Source organism: Phodopus roborovskii, unplaced genomic scaffold (genome assembly GCF_943737965.1).
Source record: "Phodopus roborovskii unplaced genomic scaffold, PHOROB, whole genome shotgun sequence".
NCBI classification, from domain to species: Eukaryota; Metazoa; Chordata; class Mammalia; order Rodentia; family Cricetidae; genus Phodopus; species Phodopus roborovskii.
Window position 1 is genome coordinate 9,690,325 of NW_026126611.1, and position 25,377 is coordinate 9,715,701.

At 42.0% G+C, this 25,377-nt stretch overlaps 1 protein-coding gene across 1 annotated transcript in view; it reads left to right on the forward strand.

Moving 5' to 3' along the window:
• The first annotated feature begins 8,895 nt into the window (after positions 1-8,895).
• Ipcef1 (interaction protein for cytohesin exchange factors 1) overlaps positions 8,896-25,377 on the forward strand; it is a 66,138-nt gene continuing 49,656 nt past the window's right edge. The window contains exons 1-3 of the mRNA XM_051205984.1: positions 8,896-8,937; positions 22,299-22,338; positions 23,158-23,327. Of these exons, the coding sequence (XP_051061941.1) occupies positions 8,920-8,937; positions 22,299-22,338; positions 23,158-23,327 (228 nt within the window). The 5' untranslated portion in view covers positions 8,896-8,919. The remainder of the gene's footprint in view (positions 8,938-22,298; positions 22,339-23,157; positions 23,328-25,377) is intronic.

Here is a 25,377-nt window from a genome sequence, read left to right on the forward strand (position 1 = left end):
AAATGCTGGACCTTTACACATTAAACTTCATCATCCTAAAGAATATCATGTCCAGAGGGTACTAATCAAACAGCTGTTGCTAGGTCTCATGAGTCTATAAATCCGTGTAATGAAACTTTTATTCTTAGTTTTTAAAACATATTGAATATACCACCCTTCTTTATTAATTGCCTGCTGCCCGTTCATATTCTTTTCCTATTTTCTGGTTTCTAAACGATATGGGGCTAGAGTGGACATTTCCAACTCAACTTACCCAATAGTTTATAAAGCAATTGGAATGCACTTGCCATACTGTTACGAGCATGTTTTTGTACCGGCCCTAGTCCCAGAGCCGCACCAGCCCCAAATAACACACTGAGACACTGTATTATATATAAAGCCGTAGGCCAGTTACTAGTTTCTTATCTGCTAACTCTGTCTTAAATATTAACCCATTTCTATTAATCTAAGTATTTCCACATGGTCTTATCTTACCAGAGAGAGGGGCTGGACCTCTGTTCTTTCAAGTCTCTCCAAGTTGACCCTCCCTACTACTTCCTCGAATCCTCCTTGTCTCCTAGTCCCGCCTATCTTGCTTTCCTATTAGCAAACAGTGCTTTATTCACTAACCAATAAGAGAAATATATTTACAGAATGACATCTCCCATCACCATACAGAGGATGTTTGTGCTTAAAGCAGAATGGGATGATTTTTCATTAGGATTCATTGACAATGAACTATATCTTTGGTGCAGACCTGCCAGGAACGCAACGTATTACACATCAGACTTTAAAAACAAACAAACAAACATGCATATGGAATCATTGGTTTGGCTGTGCCATGTGTTGTTGGGTCTTGAGAAGTTCTCTGATGAGAAGCCCGACATCAGTAGAACTGAGAAAATTGTACTCTTGAGATCAGAAACAAGGCTCCAAAAAACACTGTGGGGACTTCCAGCTAGGCGTTTTAATCAGTTTCAGAGTATGAGAGCAGCTCCTTTTGATGAGGCCCATTATCACACCTGCCTAAACCTCCTAAGTGTGTACTCCTTCCGTTTGGAAGAGTTGTTTCGCGTAACAAACCTACTCCTAGATAATTGTGCCACTCTCCACAATTGCTCCCACCTACTGAGTAGTCACTGCACCTGAGTGCCAGCATAAGTGGTTTCATTTTGTTTTTACAAACCCCTCATGAGCTGGTTGTTATTATCTGTTTAACTGGTGAGGTATCCTCTAATCAGATGAATTAAGTGACTTTTTCCCCCCACAAATCTGTATGCTTACCAAGTGACAGAGTTGAGGTTCAGACACAACTTTGTTTCTTTCTAATTCACATGCTTTAGTTCACTAGGTCAAGATTTAGATCTAGTGTTGTTTTTGTGCCTAAAATAACCTGGAAGCCCTGTGGATACCCTGACACCCCAAAATTGTCACATAAGGTTTATAGTATACGTATAAAATGTGCTTTTTAGAACACTGTAATCTCTATAATTGTCTCTATATAATAAATATCACAGAGATTTAATGAGTTACATCACTAAAAAAATATCTTCAGGACTTATACATTTCATATTTTTCTTTTCTCCTGAAAGTCAAATTGCTATTGCTTTTCCTCTTGGACTTTTATCCTACTGCATAACACGTTTAGGCTTGGCCATCTGTTGGTAATTCTCACATCTGTGCTATAGCATAAAAGTTTAAATAAATAAGAATTAATCAACATTTTTGGTGGAGCATTTATACAGATTAATTTTGAGTGAGCTATTGTTCCAACTGTTATATTATGATATATGAAATGATAGTTTATTAATATTAATAATTCATAGATATTTAGCAGGCAGCATGAACATATTACATACTTACTCAGTAGGCATAAGTACGATGGATAAATATCTTTGTTGAGTGCATGCTACTGGATGACATAAATTGGGCGTTTTCCTCTCTAACCGCAGAACACAAGTGTGAATGAAAGTTGCTTATTGCTAGGACGAAAGGAATAAAAACTAATCATAATCTTATTGTTAGTCTTTATATCTGTGAATATTTGAAAATACTTTCATATGAATAAAATGCACTGGGCACTTTCAGATACTGTATTAGCATCTATTAATACCCATAACAATCAATCCCATTATGACATTTCCATACGTGCATGTGGTTGATCACACTAACCCCATTTCCCTCTCCGTCTCCCTCCCACTCTGACTGCACCTCTTCTTCTTGGCTGGCTCTGCTTCTGCATCTGTGGTTTTTGTTTGAAATTGGGGAACCAAGGAGTTTAATTAGGGCTGTTTCCAGGCGCACAGAGGAAAGGTAGTTAGTTACAGGAGGACCGGCAACCTACCAATGTCTAAACCACTGAAGAGAATCTCCCAGCAACCACTTCCTGCCTATAGCTCCTCATGGAGGGGAGTGGCTATAAAACCGCAAGGAGGAGCTTGGCCTTGTGAGCTCCTCCCCTCTCCATGCGGGCATGCTGATGGGACCAATCTTGTGCTGGCCTTGTGTTGGGAATCACAGCTATGGAGCTCAGCCCCGTCGCAGCTAGAAGGCAGCTCTCTACAGCATTCTCTCCCTTCTGTGAGCGCTCACATTCTTTAAGCCTTCTCTTACACATGTCCTACTTACCACTTTAGAAACATTGCCAGCCATGTGCCGAATATCATACGATGATTACTTTTAATGATCACCAGACTGCTCAAGTAGGCTTCCCTTTGATTTTTGTTGAAAGAAAATAATAAAAGATATTTTTAAAATATTTATTCTTTTTAAATGATGTGTTTTTGTGGGGTTCATGGGCACAGGAGTTCAGGGCTCTGCAGGGGCCAGCAAAGGGTGTCAGACCCCTTGGATGTGGAGTTACAGATGGTTGTAAATTGATTGATACAGCTGCTGGGAACTGAAGTCTGAGGATAGAGTAGAATGTGCTTCTAACCCCTAAGAAACATCTCTGCACTTAAAAAAAAAATAATACACCCACAAAAGTGTCTTATGACATTTTCATTAGGGTCTTAATCATTTTAAAAATATCTGATAATGCAAAAATTATTTATCAAGGCATACCAAATTAATAGCATCTCTTCCTTAATTCTTTATTGGTGGGTAACTTGATATTTCCAGATGGATAGGTGAATAGCAAGAAAATAATTATTTTCCGCATGATTTTGCTATCACTCCTTTCCATCAACCATTGTGTGAATAATAATATTCTCACCAAAACCTTGGAACTACACTGTCATGTTACCAACACACGCTGCCCATGTTCCCTCTAGTGTGGTTGGGAAGTTTGTTCTCACTGTCAATTAGGAAACACCCCGGCCCCAGTCTTCCCAATTATGTCTGAATGTTTTTCATGGAAGAGAAACATGGGCTGAGTTTCGCTTATTTTCACCATTCTCCAAATTACCTTTGAGTCACTTTTGTGAAACTTTAGGTTTTAAAGGCTGTATTTATTTTCATTTTATGTTTACCTACATATAAGTATGTGTACCACATGTGTGCCTGGTACCCATGCAGACCAGAGGAGGGCATTGGATCCCCCAGAACTGGAGTTACAGATAGCTGTGAGTCCTCATGTCAGGGTTAGGACTGGATACAGGTTCTCTGCAAGAGCAGCTATTGCTCTTGATTCCTGAGCCATCGCTCCAGCTTCCCACAGTTTAGGTTTTGCATGTGTAGTTAAAGAAACAGAGCTCTGGAGCTCTGGGGTCATTAGCCAAATGCTCACAGATGGATAGCTTAACAAAGGGAATATTCATCCCCAGCTGACTCTGTTGCTCACTCCACCCATGCCAGTGACTGTTATTTTTACCATTCACTCTTCAAGCAGAGACAGAATAGCAGTAGTTCTGTTCATGCTCATGTTCTATTGACGGAAAATAAATTTCTAACCAATGATTCATGATGGCAGTGTTCCATGAAACAAAAAAAATGAGAATCCGTAGGTTTCTTTGTGGAAACTCATAAATAAGTGATACTATTGTTGGTGTATTTGACTTACTTGTTCAACACATATTTACAGAGGATAAGGATTATCAATAGATATGTGAATGAGACTCGACACAGGTAGTTATTGTGATTGGGTGTCATATAAAAAAGAAACAAGGATGAACCCCAACTAACAATCTAAGAAATAGTGGTTTGTCAGTCTGAAAAAAGAAAAGAAAAGAAACAATTGCAGAATTAATGAATTAAGTACTAACTACAATGATGCAAACACATTTCTGGATAGCATCTGAACTTTAGATTCTAAAGAGTGGTATTTGGCGAGAGGGAGGAAAAAGTAGATGGTATAAACCACTTTGGTGAAAGGTCAAGTGTGCATGGAAGTCCTGTGGTTAGGACAAGTATGTTTAGGGAAGTTTAGTTTTTAAAAAGACAAGTGATTCAGGAGATGGAGGAAGCGAGACATGAAAACCATCCAAGACAATGGCAGAGAAGAGTCCTGAGCAAAGAGTATTAGGCTCCCTTGTAAGAGATTTTCGGAATTTTGATGTTTATCTCAAGACCCCCTGTGGGGACTTAAGAAAAGCAATGACTGGTCACATAGTCTTAAGTCCTCAGGCCAGGCCCTGTGCTAGAATGGTCCTTCTGTATCAAGGAGAAAGAGTTGGTGTGTTGGGTAGGGTCAGGAGATGATGCTCAGGCAGAGGCATCCCTTCAGAGAGGTGGCTTGAGAGGAGCAGAAGTACGCAGAAGCAATATATTCTTCCTTGTCTGTGACAGTTCTAACTCCGTGTCTCCCAAAAACCCAGCATTGAGAGGAAGCAGGAGGGAGATGCCATCCTTGTTTTCCATACTCTCACATCGTTCCCAGGCTTGTTTCTAGAAATCTGGTTGAAGAACAAACTTAGAATCTAGTGGAATGATGTCTTCTGAGGGTGTGGTGAACACCCTCACCAGGTTGGGCAGCCAGGTACAAAGAAGACCGGGTCTTGGCCATTACATGTAATAGGCTCCTTATCAACTCAGGGTGCAGGAATACCACCAGAATAAAGGTCTAACACTGTGGCCATCATGAACAATGGCGTGGCCGGGATAGAACTCGTGGTAGGGCTTAGTGGTGCAGTTTTGTAATCTCATCTACTCAGGAGGTTGAGGCGGGAGGATCAAGGCTAGTATGGAATATAGAGCCCGCTTTAGGACAGCCTAGTAAATTAGCGAAATCTTGTGTATTAGAGAGGGGGAAGGGGACGGGGAGACCGACTTTGAATGAAGAGGAAGTCTAGATTCAAATTAAGACACAACTTTTGTCATTAGTTGCCTGACTTTCCTCATCTAAGAAGGGAGAAATAATAGTATTTTTAAAATAAGAAGCTCCGATAGTTATACGGCCTGGCACAGAAAAATTTCCAGTGAGTTTGGTACATAGCACATATTTAGGAAACACGAGAAAGTAGGCTGCCGTATTATGATAAGGAAGAGGCCAATTAGCTTCCAGGATAAATAAGTACAGCTTTCAAAGGGCTGTATTATATATTATTAGACAGTTTACATGGTTAACCAATAATACATTCTTCCTTAAGTGATGGATATATTTTACAATATAAGGATTATGAGATTTTATTATGTGTTAGGTCATGCCTTCAGCCTTATGAAGACCTATAATCATTTAATTTTCCTCCAACCCCCCAAAAGGAAATATGAATTATGTAACTCCACCTCATAGGTGGGTGTTCTGAGGCCTCAAGTCGGCTACTTACCTGAGATTTCATATAGTCAGCAAGTTGCCAAACTACATTTACTTCTATTTTAGTCTAGTCCAAAATATCCACTCTTAACTTCTACGGTTTTTCTCTTTACCTAAAAGTGTTGCTGATTTCAAACTATCTTTAGCTTATGATGCATTTTCTCAATCAATGAATGCTAAAAACACATCGCCTTAGTCAATAAAATATTCATAGGAGTCTCCCTCAACATTATTATTTTACACATAAAAGCTTATTAGAGAAAATAAACAAAGGTGATAAAAAGAGATGATTGGCTATTTCAGTTCCCATGGATAATTTCAGTAGGCATATTTTTTTTCTGGGAATATATTCAGACTTATTTTCTATCAATATATTGATGTTTGGGTGGCTCTGTATAAAGTTGTGTATATATATATATACATATATATATATATATGATTTATTTTTTGTTTGCATATGGGGTGGTGGGTGGAATATTGCTTGAAGAGGCCAGAGAGGGTTTCAGACTCCCTGGAGCTGGAGGTGTAGATGGTTGTGAATTTGCTTTCCATGGGTGCTGGGAAATGAACTTGGGTCCTCTGAAAGAGCTGCAAGCTTTCTTAACCACCAGTCCATCTCTCTATCCTCTAAAGTTGTATTTTTCTTGCATAAAATAATGGAATTATCATACACACATATTGTAAAGACACAGTCTGATCATGTAGCCCAGACTAGTCTTTAACTTGTGATCGAAAGATCTCAGAGATGCCTTAGCCTCCAGAGTGCTGGGACGGTGTTCAAGTACAGCTGATAATAATTCTGTATGTATTTCAAGCAGAATATGGTGGTGGTGGCACGCAGCTTTAGTCCCAGCACTCAGGAGGCTGAGGCAGAGGCAGGTGGACCTCTGTGAGTTCGAGGCCAGCCTGGCCTACAGAGTTCCAGGACAGTCAAGGCTACAGAGAGAACTCTTCGTCTCGAGAAACCCAAACCAAACCAAACCAAAGCAAGCAACCAACCAACCAAAAGTTATTTCAAGCCATGTTTTAATTAGCAATAGTTCTAAAAGCAAAATTCTTTTCCTACTGGGCATCGTAGCGCTGAGTATACTACATGTCACAGGGCAACGGCTCACTGAGCCTCAGTTGTTACACACTAACTATTGTCACTGCTATTCTCGCAGACGGGCTCTCTAGCACAGCTGTACCAGCACAATCTTCCAGCCCTCCTCTTCCTCCAAAGCTGGCTTTCACCGCTTAATCTTAAATGAAACTGTATTGTTTTGTTTTGCACTTATTTTAGAACTAATGCTTAAGGGTAGGCCGGTTGAATTTTCCTTCACGCTTGTTACTTCATTACTGTCTTATTGGCGTGTATAAATGCATAGAAAATTTCTCTCGTTTGTGACTTTTGGTGTGAAATTGAAAACTAAGTGCTTAAAGCGTCAGCCTTATTTTTGTTTCCTTTGTGTTTTTATAAGTAAATGTCTTAGTTGCGGCTAAGTAAGTATGACATTTTTTTGGCATTAGAAAGTAGTGTCATACTGCATCATGTATGTAGTATGAGTATATCTAAGACATGTGCATATCTGTGCCTCACTGTGCCTTAATTCACAATCACTAAGAAATGGAACCAAGTTAGCTATCCTACTAACAGATAAATAAATAAATAAATACATAAAGCATGGTGAATATACACAATGGGGTTTTATCCAACTGTAAAGAAAAATGAAACTATGGTATTTGTAGAAAAAAAAATAGTGTAGCTAGGCATGGTGAGAGACAATGCTTGCCATGAAAATATGATGACCCCGGTGCAATCCTCAGAATCCACGTGAATGTTCCAGATGTGGTGGCATGTGTTTGTAATCCCAGCACTGGGGAGGCAGAGATGGGAGGATCCTGGGGCCCAGGAGCAGCATTCTGGTGGCGGCTCTCACCAGGAAGCTTCAAGAACTTCCTGGGATACAGGCGATGCTACTCTAGGACCGATGGCAATGTTTTCCAGTTTCTTAATGCACAATTTGAGTCTGCATTCCTCCCAAAAGGAATCCTTGGCAGACAAATTGGACTGTCTACAGAAGAAAACACCAAAAAAGGACAATTGTGAGAAGCTCCAAAGAAAAGAATCGGCAGTGCCGTCAAATCTGAGCTGGCCGCCACTGGTGCATCTCTTGCTGGCATCATGGAGAAGAGGAATCGGAAACCAGACGTCAAGAAAGCTCAGTCACTGCAGGCTATCAAGGCTGCCAAGGAAGTAAAAAAGACGAAGCAGGCATCCAAGAAGCAATGGCTGCTGCCAAGGCAGCTACAAAAGCAGCTAGACAAAAGATCCTGAAGCATGTGAAGGTCTCTCTCTGCTCCCTGGGTTGGTGGAAAACGCTAACTTGGTAGATCAGCATTTTGAATGAAGATCTATCGATCAACAAACCGACCAACAACCAACAAGGTATAATGGCATATTTACCTATGCAACCAAACACTTGCATATATAAGGATGCATCTGCATATACAATAGCATATCCATGCATATATGAATATTTGCATGAGCATACCCAAATGAAACCTATGACCTTGTTAACAATAAATTAAATGATTAAAGAAACAAATGGCAAAAAGGGGTGTCAGTCTTCAAATTTGGGGGAACCTATGTGGTAAGAGATTAAGTCAGTGGGAATGGATGTGAGTCGGTGACACTGGGCAGGTTAAGAGGGATCTATCTGCTCTCATGTTTCAGTGGCTTCTGGGACTTCAGAAGTCAGGTCCCCTCTTGTTTTGTGTTTCTCAAAACCAGAGACTCTTGTTTTTCACGTAATCCACTACGAAGCAGCACTCAAAAAAAAAAAAAATAATAATAATGGTACCATAGCTGGGAGTCTTTGAAGGGGTTGGTTGTATTTATGAGATTTGATAACAGCAGTGGTCAAATAATTCCATGTTACCCACATGTCTGTACTGTTCTTCACTTTCTTATCTCAAAACAATCAATCAATCAATCAATCAAACAAACAAACAAACAACAAAAAAACCAAAAACCCCAAACTTCTACTGACAAGAAGGTATGTAAATCATATGTGTCATGCTCATACTATGAAAATACTATGTTTAGATAAAACTGGTTTGCTTTATGAATTGAACTTTAAGACATGGATTTACTTAAGTAATTAATGAATTGCCCTTACTGTGAAGTTTTCCGTGAGCAGCATAAGCCTACACTTAACTGAAACTATTTTCCTTTTCCAGCATTTGTTTCTGGCAGCCTGACTTCAATTATGGCTACTGAAGGCAATGTAAGTACCTGTATTGGCTTCTCTTAGCACGCCCAGGCTTTAGATATTTCCAGTTTGAAGAGTACGTACATTCCTTTGACCATGTAGATCCTAGTGATTAGTGGCTATTCTTGGTGGCAACTGCCTTTAGCTGCCGAGCCATCCCTCCAGCCCTCAAAGTTCGAGAAAATTGTAAAAATGTCTGTGCTTATAGGAATACGTATATGTGTTCTATGGACAGAAAAAACGGGGTCGGGGAGGGGGAAGTGTTGCCAGGGCCTTGAACATTATGCTCGTATTACTTCATTCTTAACTGAAAGGTTGAAATTTTCCAACTGGGGGAGATTAGTTTTTTGTGTGTGTAGAGGAATGGAAAGTTAAGGTAATGTGGGTGCATCTCACACTGCAGTGTTCATAGAGGTCTAGGAAGAAGAAAAGAAATCACGTGTCCTCTCTCATACCCGAACTTGCTTATGAGGTTTGTATGGATTTGTGGGTGTAAGTGTGGAGGTCGGCCCTGAGGCTAGAAATGAAATGAAAAGGGAAATGGGGTTGAAGAGGGGGAGGGTGATAAGACACACAGGACACGAACTATGAAGGAAGGTAGGAGGTAAGTAGAAGAGGGTGGGGAGGAGGAGGAGGAGGTAGAGAGGGATGGCGACAAGAAACGTTTCGGTTGGTTGAAAGTTTCATAATGAAAATCAATTGTGTGTTCTAACTAAAATGAATAAATAAAAACATCCATTTACTATGCACTCAGAATCTATTATCTGTTGGGGGGGGTCTGTGTTAGGTTAGAACTAGACATTTAATTGACCAGATAATGCGGTGGTTCAAATGAAAATCACTCCCACAGGCTCACAGGGAGCGGCACTATTGGAAAGGATTAAGACATGTGGCCTTGTTGTTTTGTTGTAGCCTTGTGAGAAGTGAGTCACTGGGGGTGGACGTTGATGTTTCAGAATCTCAAGCCAGGCCCTGTGGTCCCCTTCCTCTTCCCGCTGCCTGCCAACCCAGATGTAGAACTCTCAGCTACCTCTCCAGCCAGCCCCATATCTGCCTGGATGCTCCCATGCTTCCGGCCGTGATGAACTAAACCTCCGAACTGTAAACCTAAGTGTCTTCCTTTGTAAGGGTTGCCGTGGTCACGGTGTCTCTCCAAAGCAATAGAAACCCTAACGAAGACAGATAAATTGATGTCCACATCTTTAGAACGTAATTCTCAGGGATTAGAAGAAAACGGCTGAAGTCTACGGTGTCATCTGTGTGACCTCTGATCTGCAACCATCATCACCGTGGCTCCATTATCCCGGTCCTGGGCACCAGTGAATTCTGTTCTTGAGTGGAGGGAGACTGGCTATGTATGCAATTGCTCATTCCCTGAGCCACCCTGCACTGCATCCTCCTTCGGCCCAGCTCCTTCTGTGGCTCCATTTTCCTCTGGCCGCCATGGGCCCTGGGCGCTTCTATTAGCATCTCTCAGGCTTTTACCCTCCTTTCTTTTTCCATTCAGAAAATTAGTTCACTTTTCTGCTGTCCTTCCTCCCCTAAGTCAGATGAGACCTATTTTTGTCCCGCTCATTTCACAAGGTTTATTCGATACACTTGACCTAATCATATCCCGGGTTACACTTCATTTCCCCTAAACTAATTGTTTGCTGAGCCTCGGGAGCTGAACGGTCTGCCCGGGGCAGGGAAGCAAAGATGAGCGGCTCACCATCTCACGGAGTCGCTGGGACGTGTATGGTAAATAGTACCTACACCTTAAAACTAGAGTTAAGTATTTGGAAATTTGCTACGTGTAGGTTTTACCCATTTCGGCTAAGCAAGCTGGGTTGTTTGTAACTTGGCCGTATTCTTTTCTCTCTACTAAAGAAAAGAGTAGCATTTTTTTAGAGCCAAAGCTGGGGTTAGAACCTGAAATAATTAACTCAGCAACTTCTAGGACTTTCCTCTTTCTGTCACCTTCTGCAGAGTGAGTGACACGTGCCATTCCCTCTTCTCTTTGGGCTTTCCCTTGGGTACCTCTCCCTCCCAGCCCACCAGCCACCTAAATACTTGAGTGGGCTTTCTTTTTTTCCCAACGTAATCTTTTTATTGATTGTTTGCGAGTTTCACATAATGTACTCCGAGTACATTCACTTCCTAGTCTTCCCAGGCTCACCTCACCCCCTCCCCACCTTGTGACCTCCGCCAAAGAAAAGCAAGAGAAAAGAAAAATAAGTTAAAAAATTATCAAGTCCAACATGTTGCCCATATACTCACTGGAGCATGGTCAAACTCTCAGTGGCCAGCCCCTTAATGAAAAATGAGTTCTCCCCCCACAGGCCATCTACAGAGCTACACTTCAGGATTCCATCACAGTTTTAAAGCGTTCTCTTCAATGACTTCCTGTCTAAACTTTTTCTTTTAATTTTTTTGGGGGGTGAAATGGGGGTGGTCGTAGTGATCTGTGTTATCACCTGAGTCCATGCTGATGTCAGGGGCCTGTAGGGCTGCCAAGGGCCATGATGGTGCCCATGGTTCTTGTTATGGCCATGTACTGCCACCAGAGACCATGCTGAGGTCCATGGACTATGCTGATAGCGGAGGTCACATGGATGCCCGTGGTCCATGCTGTCACCAGAGACCACGGGAAGTCCATGATCTGTGCTGCGGCTGACTGTGGAGGGCAGGGAAGCTTCTTCTGCAGAGCTATCAATAACTGCAGGCTCACAGTTGGAAATAGGGACAGAGTGGATTCTCTGAAATGCAGTTCTCATGGTGTCCCTTAATAACTTACATTGGCTTGGTGGCGACCTATTGGACTCCAATAAGTCTGACAGCTTGAAACACGATTTACAAGGCCCCGTGTGACATGGCTTTGCCACTCAGGGCCGTTGTCTGTCACTCTATGTTGATACTTACTAGATCAGCCATGCTTACACTGTTGCATTGCATCCTTTTAGGCCTGGGTCTTTCTTTTTGTAGCATTTGATGCAATCAACTCTCAGGCTTGACTGCACACTTCTGCTAAACTCTCCTCCTTCCTCCGTGTCTCTGTTGCACCCTGTTTGAACACTTACCCTGACCCTCATTATCCTTGATCTATTGCATTCTCTCCGTTTCTTGCCATGTCTTGCCTCTCTGCCCCCCTCTGTGTGTGTATGAGTGTGTGTGCGTGTGCGTGTGTGTGTGCGTGTATGTATGTGTGTGTGTTTGTGGATGCCACAGGCCAAGATCAGATGTTTTCCTCAATTGCACTTATTTTTTGAGACTGGTCTCTCACTGGAAACTCCTGATTTGGCCAGAGTGGCAAACAAACCCCAGAAGACTCTCCTATCTCCACCTCCCTTGCTTACAATTACAGACGTGTGTCACCATGCCTGACTTTTTTACGTGGGTGCTGGGGATCAAACTCGGGTTCCCATGCTTGTGCAGTGAGAACTTTATCAGCTTAGCCATCTTTCCAGCCTCTAACCGTGTCTCTTCTGTGTTTGCCCGGAAGCTTTCTGAGAGCATGCTTAGCAATGAGTATCTGGCCTTTGGCAATGAACAATTTTCTAATAAGTGATTATTGAATGACCAAGAGCCACAGTTTATAGATAGATGTCTAAGAAAAATAATTAAGGCTATGGGTCATTGCTTCTTGGGAGATGTTTAACATGTCTAAGAATCCATATATGTATTCCTTGGCATCCATACAGCATCAATCAATCAATCAACCAACCAATAAATTGATCTAGCATGTATTATTCTTTAATACTTAATTAGAAATTCTCTGGTCTTGGATATTTTAATGGCATTTTTTTTGGTAAGAATAGAGAACAGATTTATCAGGTTTATAGATAATGGGACTGGCCCAATGCCTCTACTGCTATTCACTGCTCTTGTACCTATACTTGCAAAGCTGTCTTGCTTCTGGAGATGGTTCTTATGGAGAAGAAACTCTAAAGTTAACTCAGTTCAAAGCTGTGTGACTGTCTTTTTCTAAAGACTTATTTTAAATAACATCCCTTCACTGAATAGTGCCAGAAGATAAAATGTCAGGTAAAAGATTTCTTCTGAAACAAAGTCTACCCAAGCAAGTCACGATCATCTCCGTCTGGCACCCTACTTGTGTCCCTCTGCTCCAGTGGTCATTGTGCCTTACACTGTGGTTGTGTTCCTTGACGTGGGGTGAGTGGGGTGCTTATCCCCTGTGCTTCTTCCTGTGTAGGCTTCACAGAAGTCTCCGTATCGGCCCACTCCTCATAAAGTAGTTATTGCCTAGTTCTTTTTATGTCATTATGGCGGGTCAGCATCTTAGACTGCTTGCTGTCTTTAAGAAACCTCTGTGACCCTTTCTTTCTCTGGGCTGTGATGTGAGGGAGCCCCAGGGATGTGGTCGTAGTTACGGTGAAGAAAGGAGTTTAGTTTCACATGTCAGATCACATGAAAGGATGTGAAACCAAAGTGGCAGTGTTGTGTTGTGGGTGACATCAGCGTGAGCCCCACACTGAAGTGACAGAGCCAGCGCTGCTCTGTATGAGTCTGACATACAGATCAGGCCCTGGAGTCTGGGTCACACATCTACTCCCACGGAGCCTCATTAGGAAGGCTCCATGGGCTGCTAGAGATAGGTTAATGGGTAGGGTGGGAAGTGTTTTTGCTAATTGCCACTGGAAAACATCTGTCACCTGTCACAGGAGACTGTCTTGGGTTCCAGATTCTCGGCACTTAAATGGGACAGTTGAGACATGCTGAAAAAGGCATTGTGATTTTTGTGAAAACAGTGTGTTACGTAAAGCTAGACGTAGGCTTAGCATATTTTACTTTCAAGGAAAAGTTGAGGTCACTGTCTAGGTGGGCTGAAGTTTAGTGCCGGTTAATCTCAGGGGAGTTTTAGGGCAATACATGCGCTGGGGTAACTTTTAGATTTCCTAACATTACCAGTCTCCTTTTCCAATGTAAATGATTTGCAGTCAGGAGTAATTCCACAGCAGGAAACTTTCCAGATGATCGTCAACTCACCCTGTGACGGGAACATGGGGATGCATCCTACAGCCATCATAGGAAGCAAAAATAGACACAAGATCCTGTGTTTTGATTATTTTGTGTCAGACACAATATGTCTGAGTGTAATATGTCTACAAGAGCATTGGTTTTATCTTGAAGTCTTGGCCAGAGGCTCACTCAGCCTGACTGTCAGTAGTCAATTATGAGCCTAAGTATTTTTAGTAGGACCATCATGGTATGTTACTCAGATTGTCCAAGGTCTACACTGTAGGTGGTGAGATTGGGTATAATGTACTGCTAGTTTCAGAGAGAACAAAATGAGAGTTTGACAGAGGCAGCAATGGTGGAACTTAATATAGATAGAGACTAAACAGGCTCTGGCAGGCAACCTGGCCAGGGCAGTGATGGAGCATGTGTGTGGGATGGGGGAAAGAACACAGAAGTGACTCACAATTCTGGACTGAACCTCAGGTGGGCAGCGTTACTATAACACATGCATCACTTTGAGCCATACAGAGTGATAAACACTTAAATCATGATACCCAGTAACACATCCTAACAAGATTGGAGACTGGGGCGAAGTAATACACAGTTGAGCAAAAGGCTTGGCCTGCCTCACAAGTTGTAAGTGATGTCTATGCTAACCACAGTGGTGAGGTTCCTCATCTGTGAATGAGGGCAGAACAGGACATGCCTTGAAGGAGCTTGGGAGGTCACATAAGGCAGTCATTCCAACAAATAAAGAGCACTGAGTGAAGTTAAGAGCCATACAAGAGCTAAGTAACCACCTTCCAAAGCCAGAAAAGTCTTCATGTGGAAATGGCACTTGACAGGGTCTCAAAGGATTAGCTTAACTAGGTGACAAATAGAGGAAGGAAAGGCAGACTTGAGTCATCAAAGTGCCAGAGACTCCTGCAGGGTAGAAGAAAATATTAAAGTTTTAGGAGAGAAAGCAGGTATTTGGTGGTATGACCAGAAGAGACACCAGATTGACATTTCAATTGTAACTTTAAGATATATCACTGTAAATGAAATATGTGACTTCCATCTTAGCATGTGGCCGTGAGTTCACACTTAGCAACATTCTAGTCTCCTTCAAGCACATTATCAATGGTAGACAAAGAGAAACAGAAAGACAAGAAGCTGTGGTTACAGTCAAAAGCTTGCTAAACAGCTATGGCCATCAAACCTGGAAGACAGTAGGTGTTACTGAAGCCAAGGGCCTGATGGGTGCACCCTGGTTGGTGATCTGAAAAGTGTTTGGGTTCTATGGCAGGTTCAGAAAATGTGGGGGAAGTGAGGTCCACTCACTGGCGACAATGGCAAACACAGGCTCCCTGTGTATGAATGGGGCATGGCTAGAAAAAGAGGGGACATCTGGCCATCTTGGGGAAGATGGAAATACAGGCAGGGACTAAAGAGGTTGGTCAACTGAGTGGCTGCATGTGCAGGGTCCCTAACCAGCATTCCAAGTGGTGGTGGGGCTAGCTTTCATTAAGGAGAGGCAGTCTGAAATTATCAGAAAGGAAAGAGAGACAGGGACAGGAAGGAGCAGAAGGGGGAGAGGAATTTTATAAACATATATTTTTTAAAGTGACTGGTATGTATATATCCTCTCTGCCACATTTGTATGCTGGAGTGCCAATCCAATTCAAGATGGGATGCTGTTACATGATGTGTTGAAAGGTCATACGTCATGAAGATGGTGCCCTCATGAATGGTGTTGTGCCCTTACCGAAGACGATTAGTTTCTTATTGGTCATGTGAAGACATATTAGGATCATAGCTGTCAGCAAGTCAGAAAGAGATCATCACCATTGTTAGCAATTTGATCTTACCTATCCCAGCTTTTAGACCAAAACAATATTTTGTTTTATTGTTTTTTTAAGTCACCCAGTCTGTAGTTTTCTGTTAATAGCAGTCCACATTGACTAAGAAAAATTTCAGATACATTAAAAATAATTCCAAGAAAGACAGGGTATGGTATATGATTTAAAAAAAGACTCATTTTGAGTCTTTCTTTCTTCCTTCCTTCCTTCCTTCCTTCCTTCCTTCCTTCCTTCCTTCCTTTCTTCCTTCCTTCCTTTCTTCCTTTCTTTCATTTTTGAGACAGGGTTTCTCTGTGTAGCCCTGGATATTCTGGAACTCAATCTGCAGACGAGACTGGCCTCAAACTCACAGAGATCTGCCTGCCTCTGTCTCCCTAGTGCTGGGATTAAAGGCATGCACTCCGCAACCCCAAGCGAGTTAAGAGTTTTAAACTCTAATGGAAAAAAATCAAGGATGAGGAATCTAAGAATCTTCCTCTCTCTCTTAATTCTTTGGAGTCTTTCAAAACCTTGATCCAAATGGAAAATTATAAATGGATCTTGAAATTATTTAGTAATCTTAAAAAAAAGAAGGTATAATTCTTGAATTAGAGCTCAATATATGAGATATAGATGAGATAAAATCAATATTGAACCCCCCCTCTCTCTCCCTCTCTCCCTCCTTTCCTCCCTCCCTTCCGTCCTCTCTCTCTCTCTCTCTGTCTCTCTCTCTCCCTTCTGTATGTGCACGCACCCTTTTGGATCTATGTTTGTTTGTCCATGTGGAAGTCAACCTTGAGTGTTAGTCCTAAGGAGCTGTCCAGGGTCTCCCGTTGGCTTGGAGTTCACCAAGTAGGCCTGCCTCATTATCGACAAGTCTCAGAGATCTCTCTGCCTTCCCTCTTCACACGACTGAGATTATAAGCACTTGCTGTCATGACAGCATTTTATGTGGGTGGTAGCAATGAAGCTGAGGGCCCCATGCTCATGAAGTCAGCATCTCATAGACTGAGTTCTGTTCTCAGCCAAACGTCGCACACTCCATACCAAAACCTGACACCTGGAGTTTCATCTCTGGAATCCACATGGTGGGAAGAGAAAACTGACATCTTGTTTACACACACACACACACACACACACACACACACACACACACACAAATAAACGAACATAATAAAAAGCCTCAAAATTGTATGTTTCATGAGGGATTGTAAATGGACACTCTGAAAGCAATTTGAAAATAATTAAAGATTTGATGATGCCCATATCCTATTACCATGTAATTCCAGCTCAGATTAATACCAAGCCCAGAGTACCATGCATATATGCATACAATGTATATGCATACTTTTACACAGAAGAGTTGTTAATTGCTGATTTATAGCTGATAGCAAAACTGTAAAAACATTAAAGCTCATTACTAAACAATTGGATAAAGAAATCACAGACTATGTATTCATTGTCACACTGAAAATGAGCCATAGCTACGTGCATCAATATGGAAAAAAAGGCAAAAAAAAAAAAAAAAATGAAGTAAGGGTAGACGTTAGGGCTATTGTTTAACTATCACTCACAGTTATTAAGATGTATGTGGGAATGTAAACATGTCATGTTAGAGTAAGCTGGAGCAACTGAGAGTAAGTGGACGAGGGAAGAAACTTGGAGAGATTGCAGCATTTATATTTTATTTTCTTAACAATGCCAAAAATGAGAAAAGGAGGAAGAATAACATGGCATTCAGTAATTGAGGATATGGTCCGGCTGAAGCATTTCACATTGACCTGTCAATTTGCTGTCAAGTGTGCATCATTCAATTGGGCACAATAAGCTTAAGCAGAAAGCTTGGTTTGAGAGGGAGCACATAGCTTTTTCCATCCCGACCTTGAGCCTGCCTAGTACTGTCATGTCATCAACTCTGTGTATACTTCCTTAGTTCCCAGTTATGCTAGAACCTGCTGGAATTTGTCCTGTGGCTCCAAAGACTACATAGCCAAGATTTCTGTGGTGGTCTGAATCTGAAGTGTTCCACACAGACTTGTACACTTGAGCACATGATCCCCAGATGGTCACAGTTTGGTGAAGCTATAGAATCCTTGAAACATAAGATCTACCCACTTTAAGTAGGCCACTGGGGTGAACCTTGAGGGCCATAGCTACCTTCCTGCCCCAGATCTTTGCTTCCTGGTGACAGTCGCAAGCTCCTGCTGCCCAAGACCTAGCTGCTGAATTATGAATTCTCTAGCATGCTGTATTTCCTGACATTGTGTGAGCCCAAACATCCCCTCCCCATTTAGTTTCTCTTATCAGGCATTGTGTCACAGAGAAGAGAAAAATGATACAGAAATCTCGAATAAGCTTTTCCATTTAAAGCATTACAATTTGGTGGTTTGGACCAGCTTTTCTCTGGAGTCTCTCCCTCACACTCATAATAGTCTTCTTCTGAGTTTGACTCTGAGGATTCCTGTTCAGTTTTCCTCGGGGCACCTTTTTTTTTTTTTTTTTTTTTTAACTGCTTTACCAATTATATGTTGGTCTTCCTTTGTGTTCTTAGCCCTAGCCTTTGCCATTCTCTAGCTTTTCCAGCTTTTTCCCACTGCCCATCTCTGTTATTCACAACTAGAGAGAGAGAGAGATTTTCATTCAATATTTTGGTATTGCATAATGTTTAAGCGGCTAGCATTCAGAAAAAGTTAAGCCAACTTTTTTTTACGTGTATTATCACAGGTAAGTTTTTACTAATCAAGTGCCTAACAACGCCTTTTAAAAAGTCGAGTTTAGCTTTCCAACAATATAGAAAGAAGCTTGTGTAATTGTCAGGTACTTGTGGAGAATCCCAAATTCTTGGTCACTTAGTAATGGCAGTTTATATATTGCCAGGAATGTGTGGAGCATACCGTAAAAAGTGGCGGATGCCGCAAGCCAGTGTTTCCAGAAATGAAGAGCTTGGCCAAGTTGATGGTTAGCTTTAGTTGTCAGCTTAATAACAATCTAGACTTAATTGGGAAGGGAATCTCAGTCAGGGATTGTCTACTTTGGGCTGGCCTGGTGCGTGTATGTGGGAATCACCTTAGGTTAACTGATGTGGGAAGACCCAGCCCACCGTGGGTGGCACCATTTCCTAGGCAGGGTTTCCTGAATTGTGTGCTGAGCGCAAGGAAGCCCGTGAGTTTGTCTGTATTCCTTACTTTCTACTCCTGACTGCGGATGTTATGTGACGAAGCTGCTTCAGGTTCCTGCAACCCTGACTTCTTCTACAGTGACCACTTAAACTCAAATTACAAATTAAAATACCCCCCTTCCTGAAGTTTCTTTTTGCTACAGTATTCTACCACAGCAACAACAGAGATGAAACTAATCAAAATATCACTGTATGATTTTTTGCTGAAGACCAGGACCACTGAAAATGCATGTGTGCAGGCATGTAAGTGTGTGCAGATGTGGTCTGTGGAGGTTAGAGGTCAACATCATGTTTTCTGAGTCATTCACTGCCCTGAAACTTGCTGACATCATAAACACACTACCGTAGCTGGCTCTTTAACACAATTTCTAGGCATCTGAGGTCCTCATGCTTGTCCAGCAAATACTTTATTGACTGAATCATTGTCTCATCTCTCAAATTAAACATTTGGGCCACCTTTCCAAGGCCAAAGGACAAGTGTGCATTTCTCTAATAAAATCTATGTGTTTTCACTGAGACTTTTCCCCAAATTTTAGGTCTATCTTAGGGAAAATTTATATTTTTAGACTAAGTCGTCCCTTTTCTCTTTAACAGGAAGAAAATAAGTTGGGAGGAATATCTTATTTAACTCTAAATGTCAGGGATGGTCAGAATCGTCTACGGAAAGGCTCAGGCGGCTGTTAATGTTTTCACCTACCCAATGAGAAAGCCACATGAAGGTCTTGAAACCGACTAGTTCATGGGTTCCACTTCCTGTTGTGAGGAGGAAAATGTGTCTTAGACTCAGCCAAGTTCTCAGAGGTTGTTTTCATGACTTCTTGTAGAGCAGTTGGGGTTTCAAATGCACATCTACCAAGTGAAACCGAAACCCTTGGTAGTTTTTATTTCTCTAATGTGCAGCCTGTCTCTCTCTGGCCAGGGGGGAAACAGGGAGCATCAGTAAATTGGCTTTGGGGGAGGATTATCAGAGCAGGCTTGAGTCACAAGGGGCTTGCTTGGAGGAATGGAACATCTTGCCTGGGTGGGGTGGGGGGCTGTATTGACCTGATGTCGACTCCTAACTCTCAAGCCAAGCTAGGAGCAAGAAACCAGCTGTCCAGCTATAGCTGGTATTAGGAGAAATGAAGACACGTTTTTTTGTTTTTTGTTTTTTTGTTTTTTTTTTTTTTTTGACTTGGGGATTTCCCTGGAAACCTGTAAGGCTTGATGGCAGAGCTGTAGAGCTAGCAGAGTCACAGGGAGCTAACCAGCACTGACTGCAGAGACTCAGTTCCCTTCAGCATGGCTGAAGAACTAAGGAATGAAAGTCAACTTTGTCCTTCCTTTTCAGGACTCCATAGCTGTCCCCTAGATATCACCTCCCATTTTCTTGTTCTTCTTTTAGAGCCTCTGGTGTAGTTTGAAGTAATGTAGTTTTATTTTGTTTGCCCAGGGCTCCAACCCTCTAGGAATACCCTCTGCTTTCTCCCCTCTCCTGTTTACAGTTAATAAATTTGCTCCTTGGGACCCCAGCCTGTCAAACCTTTACTCTTCGTCTTTCGCCCCAGCTCTCAATTGGACTGTATTACGTAACCAGTAGACACTAATTGAGTTTACTGATCTCAGGATATTGGAATAATAAGAAACAAAGAAGGCCCAGAGACTAAGGCATGGTGGGGATCTTAGACCAAGAAGGTGACTGTGGGAAATATTAGGGAAAGGGAAGGGAGATGAGCCCCTTACATGTTTAGTCTTAATTAGCATGCCATGACTGACACATGTTCAGTTTGCTTAAGCATTATCCTCAGAGAGATCGGTGGTCCAAGGGAAGAAATGATGTTCATAAAATAAAAAGCCAGGTCAGGATTGTACTGGTTTTGTGTCCCCGAAGAAACACAATTTGACCTTAACTCCATCTTCCCAGCTGAGGGAAGCTCGAGTCATGTTTACTCTAAAATGATGAGTTTATTTATTAAGTGTTTGCTTATCTTTGCTAATCTCCACGATGCATTCACAGAAACATGGTTTTTAGTTATCAGAATCTTTTCACAAATAAATCTTGGCAGATCTCCTTGAGACTTACAGGGATTAGAACACACACACACACACACACACACACACACACACACACACACACACAGTGCTCTCTATAGGCCATTCTGCCCTTAGTCATGTGAGAATCCCCCTGTCTCAGCCTCCTGAGTATTTCTTGTGTATATCTTGATTTTTACAAACGGGGAAATAGGCTTAGAGTGAGTTTCCTTGGGTAATATAGCTCCTGGCTAACTCTGGGCCCCTGGCTTTAAAAATTCTATCCTAGCTCTTCTGTAGATCATATTCCCCTGCCAAACATACAACAGAGTCACACACACACATCATTCATCAGTAGCTGGAGATGTGGACTACTAGCCAGATGCATCTAGAGTACCATAAATAGTTGCGTGTTTAAATGTTTTCAAGTCTCTGCTTGCTAACAGTAAATGAAAAGTATCTAAACCTGAAAAATTTCAGCTTAGATGCTGTAAAAGAACAAATGAAAAATTTTGAAGCTGAAGTTCTCTGTAATATTTGCACAGAGAGAGAGCGAGGAGAGAGAGAGGAGAGAGAGAGAGTGAGGAGAGAGAGCGAGGCATTTGCAAGCATATTTTTTTAGGGGGGGTTTCCAGTTTTGTTTGGAATCTGGTTTTATATGACTTGATGAAAATGTATTGTGGAAAATATGTGTATTTTATATAAATTATCATGTCTGATTTGAATATTTGAATATTTATCGTCTATAAAGCATGTGAGAAATATTCAGAGATAAAGATAGAATAAGATATGTAAATTTGGCTGAGAATAAGAAATTCCCAATCAGGAGGCTTTGGAGTCCCTGAGGTCACACAAGAACAGATAAGGAATTTCTTTCCCAAGGCTATTTAATGCCTGTGGTTTAGGTAGAGCTCTGTATATTAGCAAGACTGTGAAGTTAGTCTGTTGTGAACATTTAACAGCTTGAGATGGAAACAATTATCCTCGGGTTTTATTTAAATAATCAAAATTAATTAGAAACCAAGAGAGAAAAGAGATGTTTCCTCTCTCACAAAAAATGTATAGGTAAAGTATTTCATGATTTTCTAGAACTTCATCAAGAACGGTGCCCTCAATAACGTAGTAGCGAGAGTTGCTTGTGGGAGGAAACAGGAAGCCCCACAGATAAATGCCCTGTTACCTTTTTCCAGGTTCAGCTCAATGTATATCGATTCTAATTAGCACATTTTGTGCCTCAGCTCTTAGCTCCCCTTGAGCTCTGCTTGGAGAGTCTTCCTTTCTTTCTTTTTCTTTTTTTTTTTAGAATCCACCCCGCTCATAAACACTGCCGCCCCCTCCCTCCTTCTCTCTTTACAAATGTTACAACACAATCAGAAATTGCCTCTTTTCTTTCCTTCCTGCATTTCCAGCAGGTTCCCTTGCGTCAGAAGCCGAGGAAGAAAACTCAAGGTAATTAGATCCCTTTTGTCCCTTTATCCCTTTCTTGTGCCTGTGAGTGTGATTTTTTTTTTTTTTCCTTCTTCTTCTTCCTTTCTCCTGGATGCCTTCTTGGGAAGGGGACTAGGTTCTTCTTGTCTGTCTGAATTTATTATCAGGAGATGGGCGGCAGATTAATTTTTTGGGTTGCTTTTGGACTGATTTTTAAGAAAGAATGACACGCTGTTCACTAGGACTAGTCCCTTGCGCTTTGTCCACACTGCGTGGAGAAGCTGGCACTGAGTCAGGAAGTCCCCAGGGTCCTAGGTGGGCTTTAACCCTTCCATTGTCTGTTGCATAACTGCCGCTGTTACTGTGTGAAGGACCCGTGTGGCTGCTGCAGTGTGCCTGCTAGCCCCGAGAGTTGAACGTTTTTTTTCAACTTACTCTTTTTGACTAAGGTTTTCAGACCTATGCTTGCATATAAGCCTCACTGCCTCTTTGCCCGGGTTTTTTAGGCACCGAATGAATGTTTAAAAATAGATCAGATACATGGGGTTCTTTCTTTCCTTTCTTTCTTTCCTTTCTTTCTTTCTTTCTTTCTTTCTTTCTTTCTTCTTTCTTCCTTTCCCTCTTTCCTTCTCTCTTTCTCGTTCCCTCCTTCCTTTATTTTTCTTCTTTCTTTCTTTCTTTCTTTCTTTCTTTCTTCCTTTCTTTCTTTCTTTCTTTCTTAAACAGTTACTTTGCATGAATGAGAACATCCAGTCTTTGCCGTGGAAACGACTAAAAGTTGCCTTTTATTTTGCCACCCAAGTCCGGGGCACACTTAACCTGTTTGTATAACTGCTGCAGGTTTTTTCACCATGAGTCGGAGGAGGATATCGTGTAAAGATCTGGGCCACGCTGACTGCCAGGGTTGGCTGTACAAGAAAAAGGAAAAGGGAACTTTCCTGAGCAACAAATGGAAAAAGTTCTGGGTGGTGCTGAAGGGGTCATCGCTGTACTGGTATAGCAATCAGATGGTGAGTGGTCCCTCCTCCCGCTGCCCCAGCCTCTTTACCAAAACGTGGCTTCCAGAGCACAGAGCAGGGATCCCCACAGGGAAGTTGATCCTGATCTCTGGGAGTTGGAGCAGAGCAAATTAGCAGATTTGATAGAGGACTCATTTCTGCTCCAGGAACTATGTAGGTTAGTGAGCTGTGCTGCTCAGAGGAGATGCCATCTGGCTTTACTATTCTGATTGGAGAGGAAGGAAAAGGGGCCCCAATTATATCCTTGCTTAAGGAAGGAGCTGTTGGGGTTCTACTGATGTTATTGTTCTATGAGATCCGCATAGTTTCACCATCTGTCTGGATAACATTTGCTGTGGGAACTTTGCCTTGCTAAGGTCCTATTAAAAAGGGTCTCAGCATTGTCCTCTACTAAGGACAAAAATCCATCAGTTCAGGGACGTGATATCCATCCCTTCTCCCAACGTCTTCTCTCCTCCTGATCTTTGCTGGTGTGGGATTGCTAACCTCTAAGCCAGCCTTGTGTAGAGATTGGCGGCATTGTTCCGTGATGGCATTAGATATGCACTGTGAGGAGCATGCTCACTGAGGTAGTAGCTGAGTTTGTCCTCTGATAGCCATGTGGTACTGTGGTCAGCTTCATGAGTTGACTGTTGAAAAGAGCTGGAAATGAAGTTCTCGTACTGTCTTTTTGTGGCTGGAGATACTTTGAGAGGGACATCAGTGCTGTTGAAAGTCATCTGTAGAGCTTTGTAGGTAGATGTTCTGTCACTGACTCTGGGGAAATGGGAAGCCACTGCAGGCTTGGGGTCCCTTTGTGATGGGAGGAAGACTGATAGAGAAGGTTTGTTTAATCTCTTAAGGGAATAGTACTAAATTAAGCCAACCTGGGACTGGGTGGTTTCTCAAACAAACACAGCTTCCTTCTTAAGTGGAATTAAGGTTGATGTAAGTATTTTATGTTTTCTATTTTTAATTACTGAATTATATTTATTTATTCAGTGTGTGTGTGTGTTTGGGTACACAAGTATCATCACTCATGAGTGGAAGTCAGAGGACAACTTACAAGAGGGATTTGTTTCTTTTTTTTTTTTTTTCCATCACGTGGGTCCCTGGGTTCTAACTCAAGTGGTCAGCCATGCAGCAATTACTTTCACTGCCCAAACCACCTCCTCAGCCTCCACTGCCCATTATTTTAGGCTATGGCATTTTGGTAGTTATCACAAGTAATTGTCACCCGCATCTTTCTTACGAGGAGCTGATCCGAGTTACCCTATAAACAGCCTTGAGGAAATTCTGAGCCTGTAGGATAGATTGGGTGTTGGTGGAATATAATGCATCTACGGGATGTAACAGGCTCAGGATTAAGCGGTCAGTTCATCTTATCATTTGGCCAGGGGCATGGTCCCTGTCTTGGTAGAATCTGAAAGAAGTTCTTCCTGGAGCTAAACCATTGCCACTTGGCTCATTTGGCTTCTCCAGCTACCTTTAGGCATAGGAGCTTCCTAATTTTAGGCATCAGGAAGCTCACTCTTCTGCATGGAGCAGTCATGTTGGCTTGGACTAGAGAGGGGAAATGATGGAGTCTTAGATACCTGTAGGCTCCCCATCCCTGTGTCCTTTTATCAGATGCAGGGAGTAAGCTTCAGGATGCTGGTCATGTATTTTAGCACTATTAAGCTAGAAGTACCATTTTGAGAATAAGCTTAGCTGGCCAGGGAAGCAGAGGGTTATTAATGGCGTACAAAAGGAAGGGTCTTTCATAGAGGACTTGTCATGTTCCCTTGCTTTCTATTCCCCATCCTCATGCCTGGCATCTTAATTGTATATTTGTTGTGGGTAGACCTCAATGAGGATTTAATTAGCAGTCATATTCCTTCTATCTGTGTTAATACCAACTGCAAAGTAACAGTTGAACACGCCCTCGCAGAGAAAGATGCACTTACTCTCTCCACTTTAAGAATTTAGATTTAATGGCTGAGGCACTTAAGAGCTGACCGATTTCTCCCCCCTTCCTCCACTGCTTTTTCTTCTTGGAGGGCCATCCCTGTTCTTTGTGACT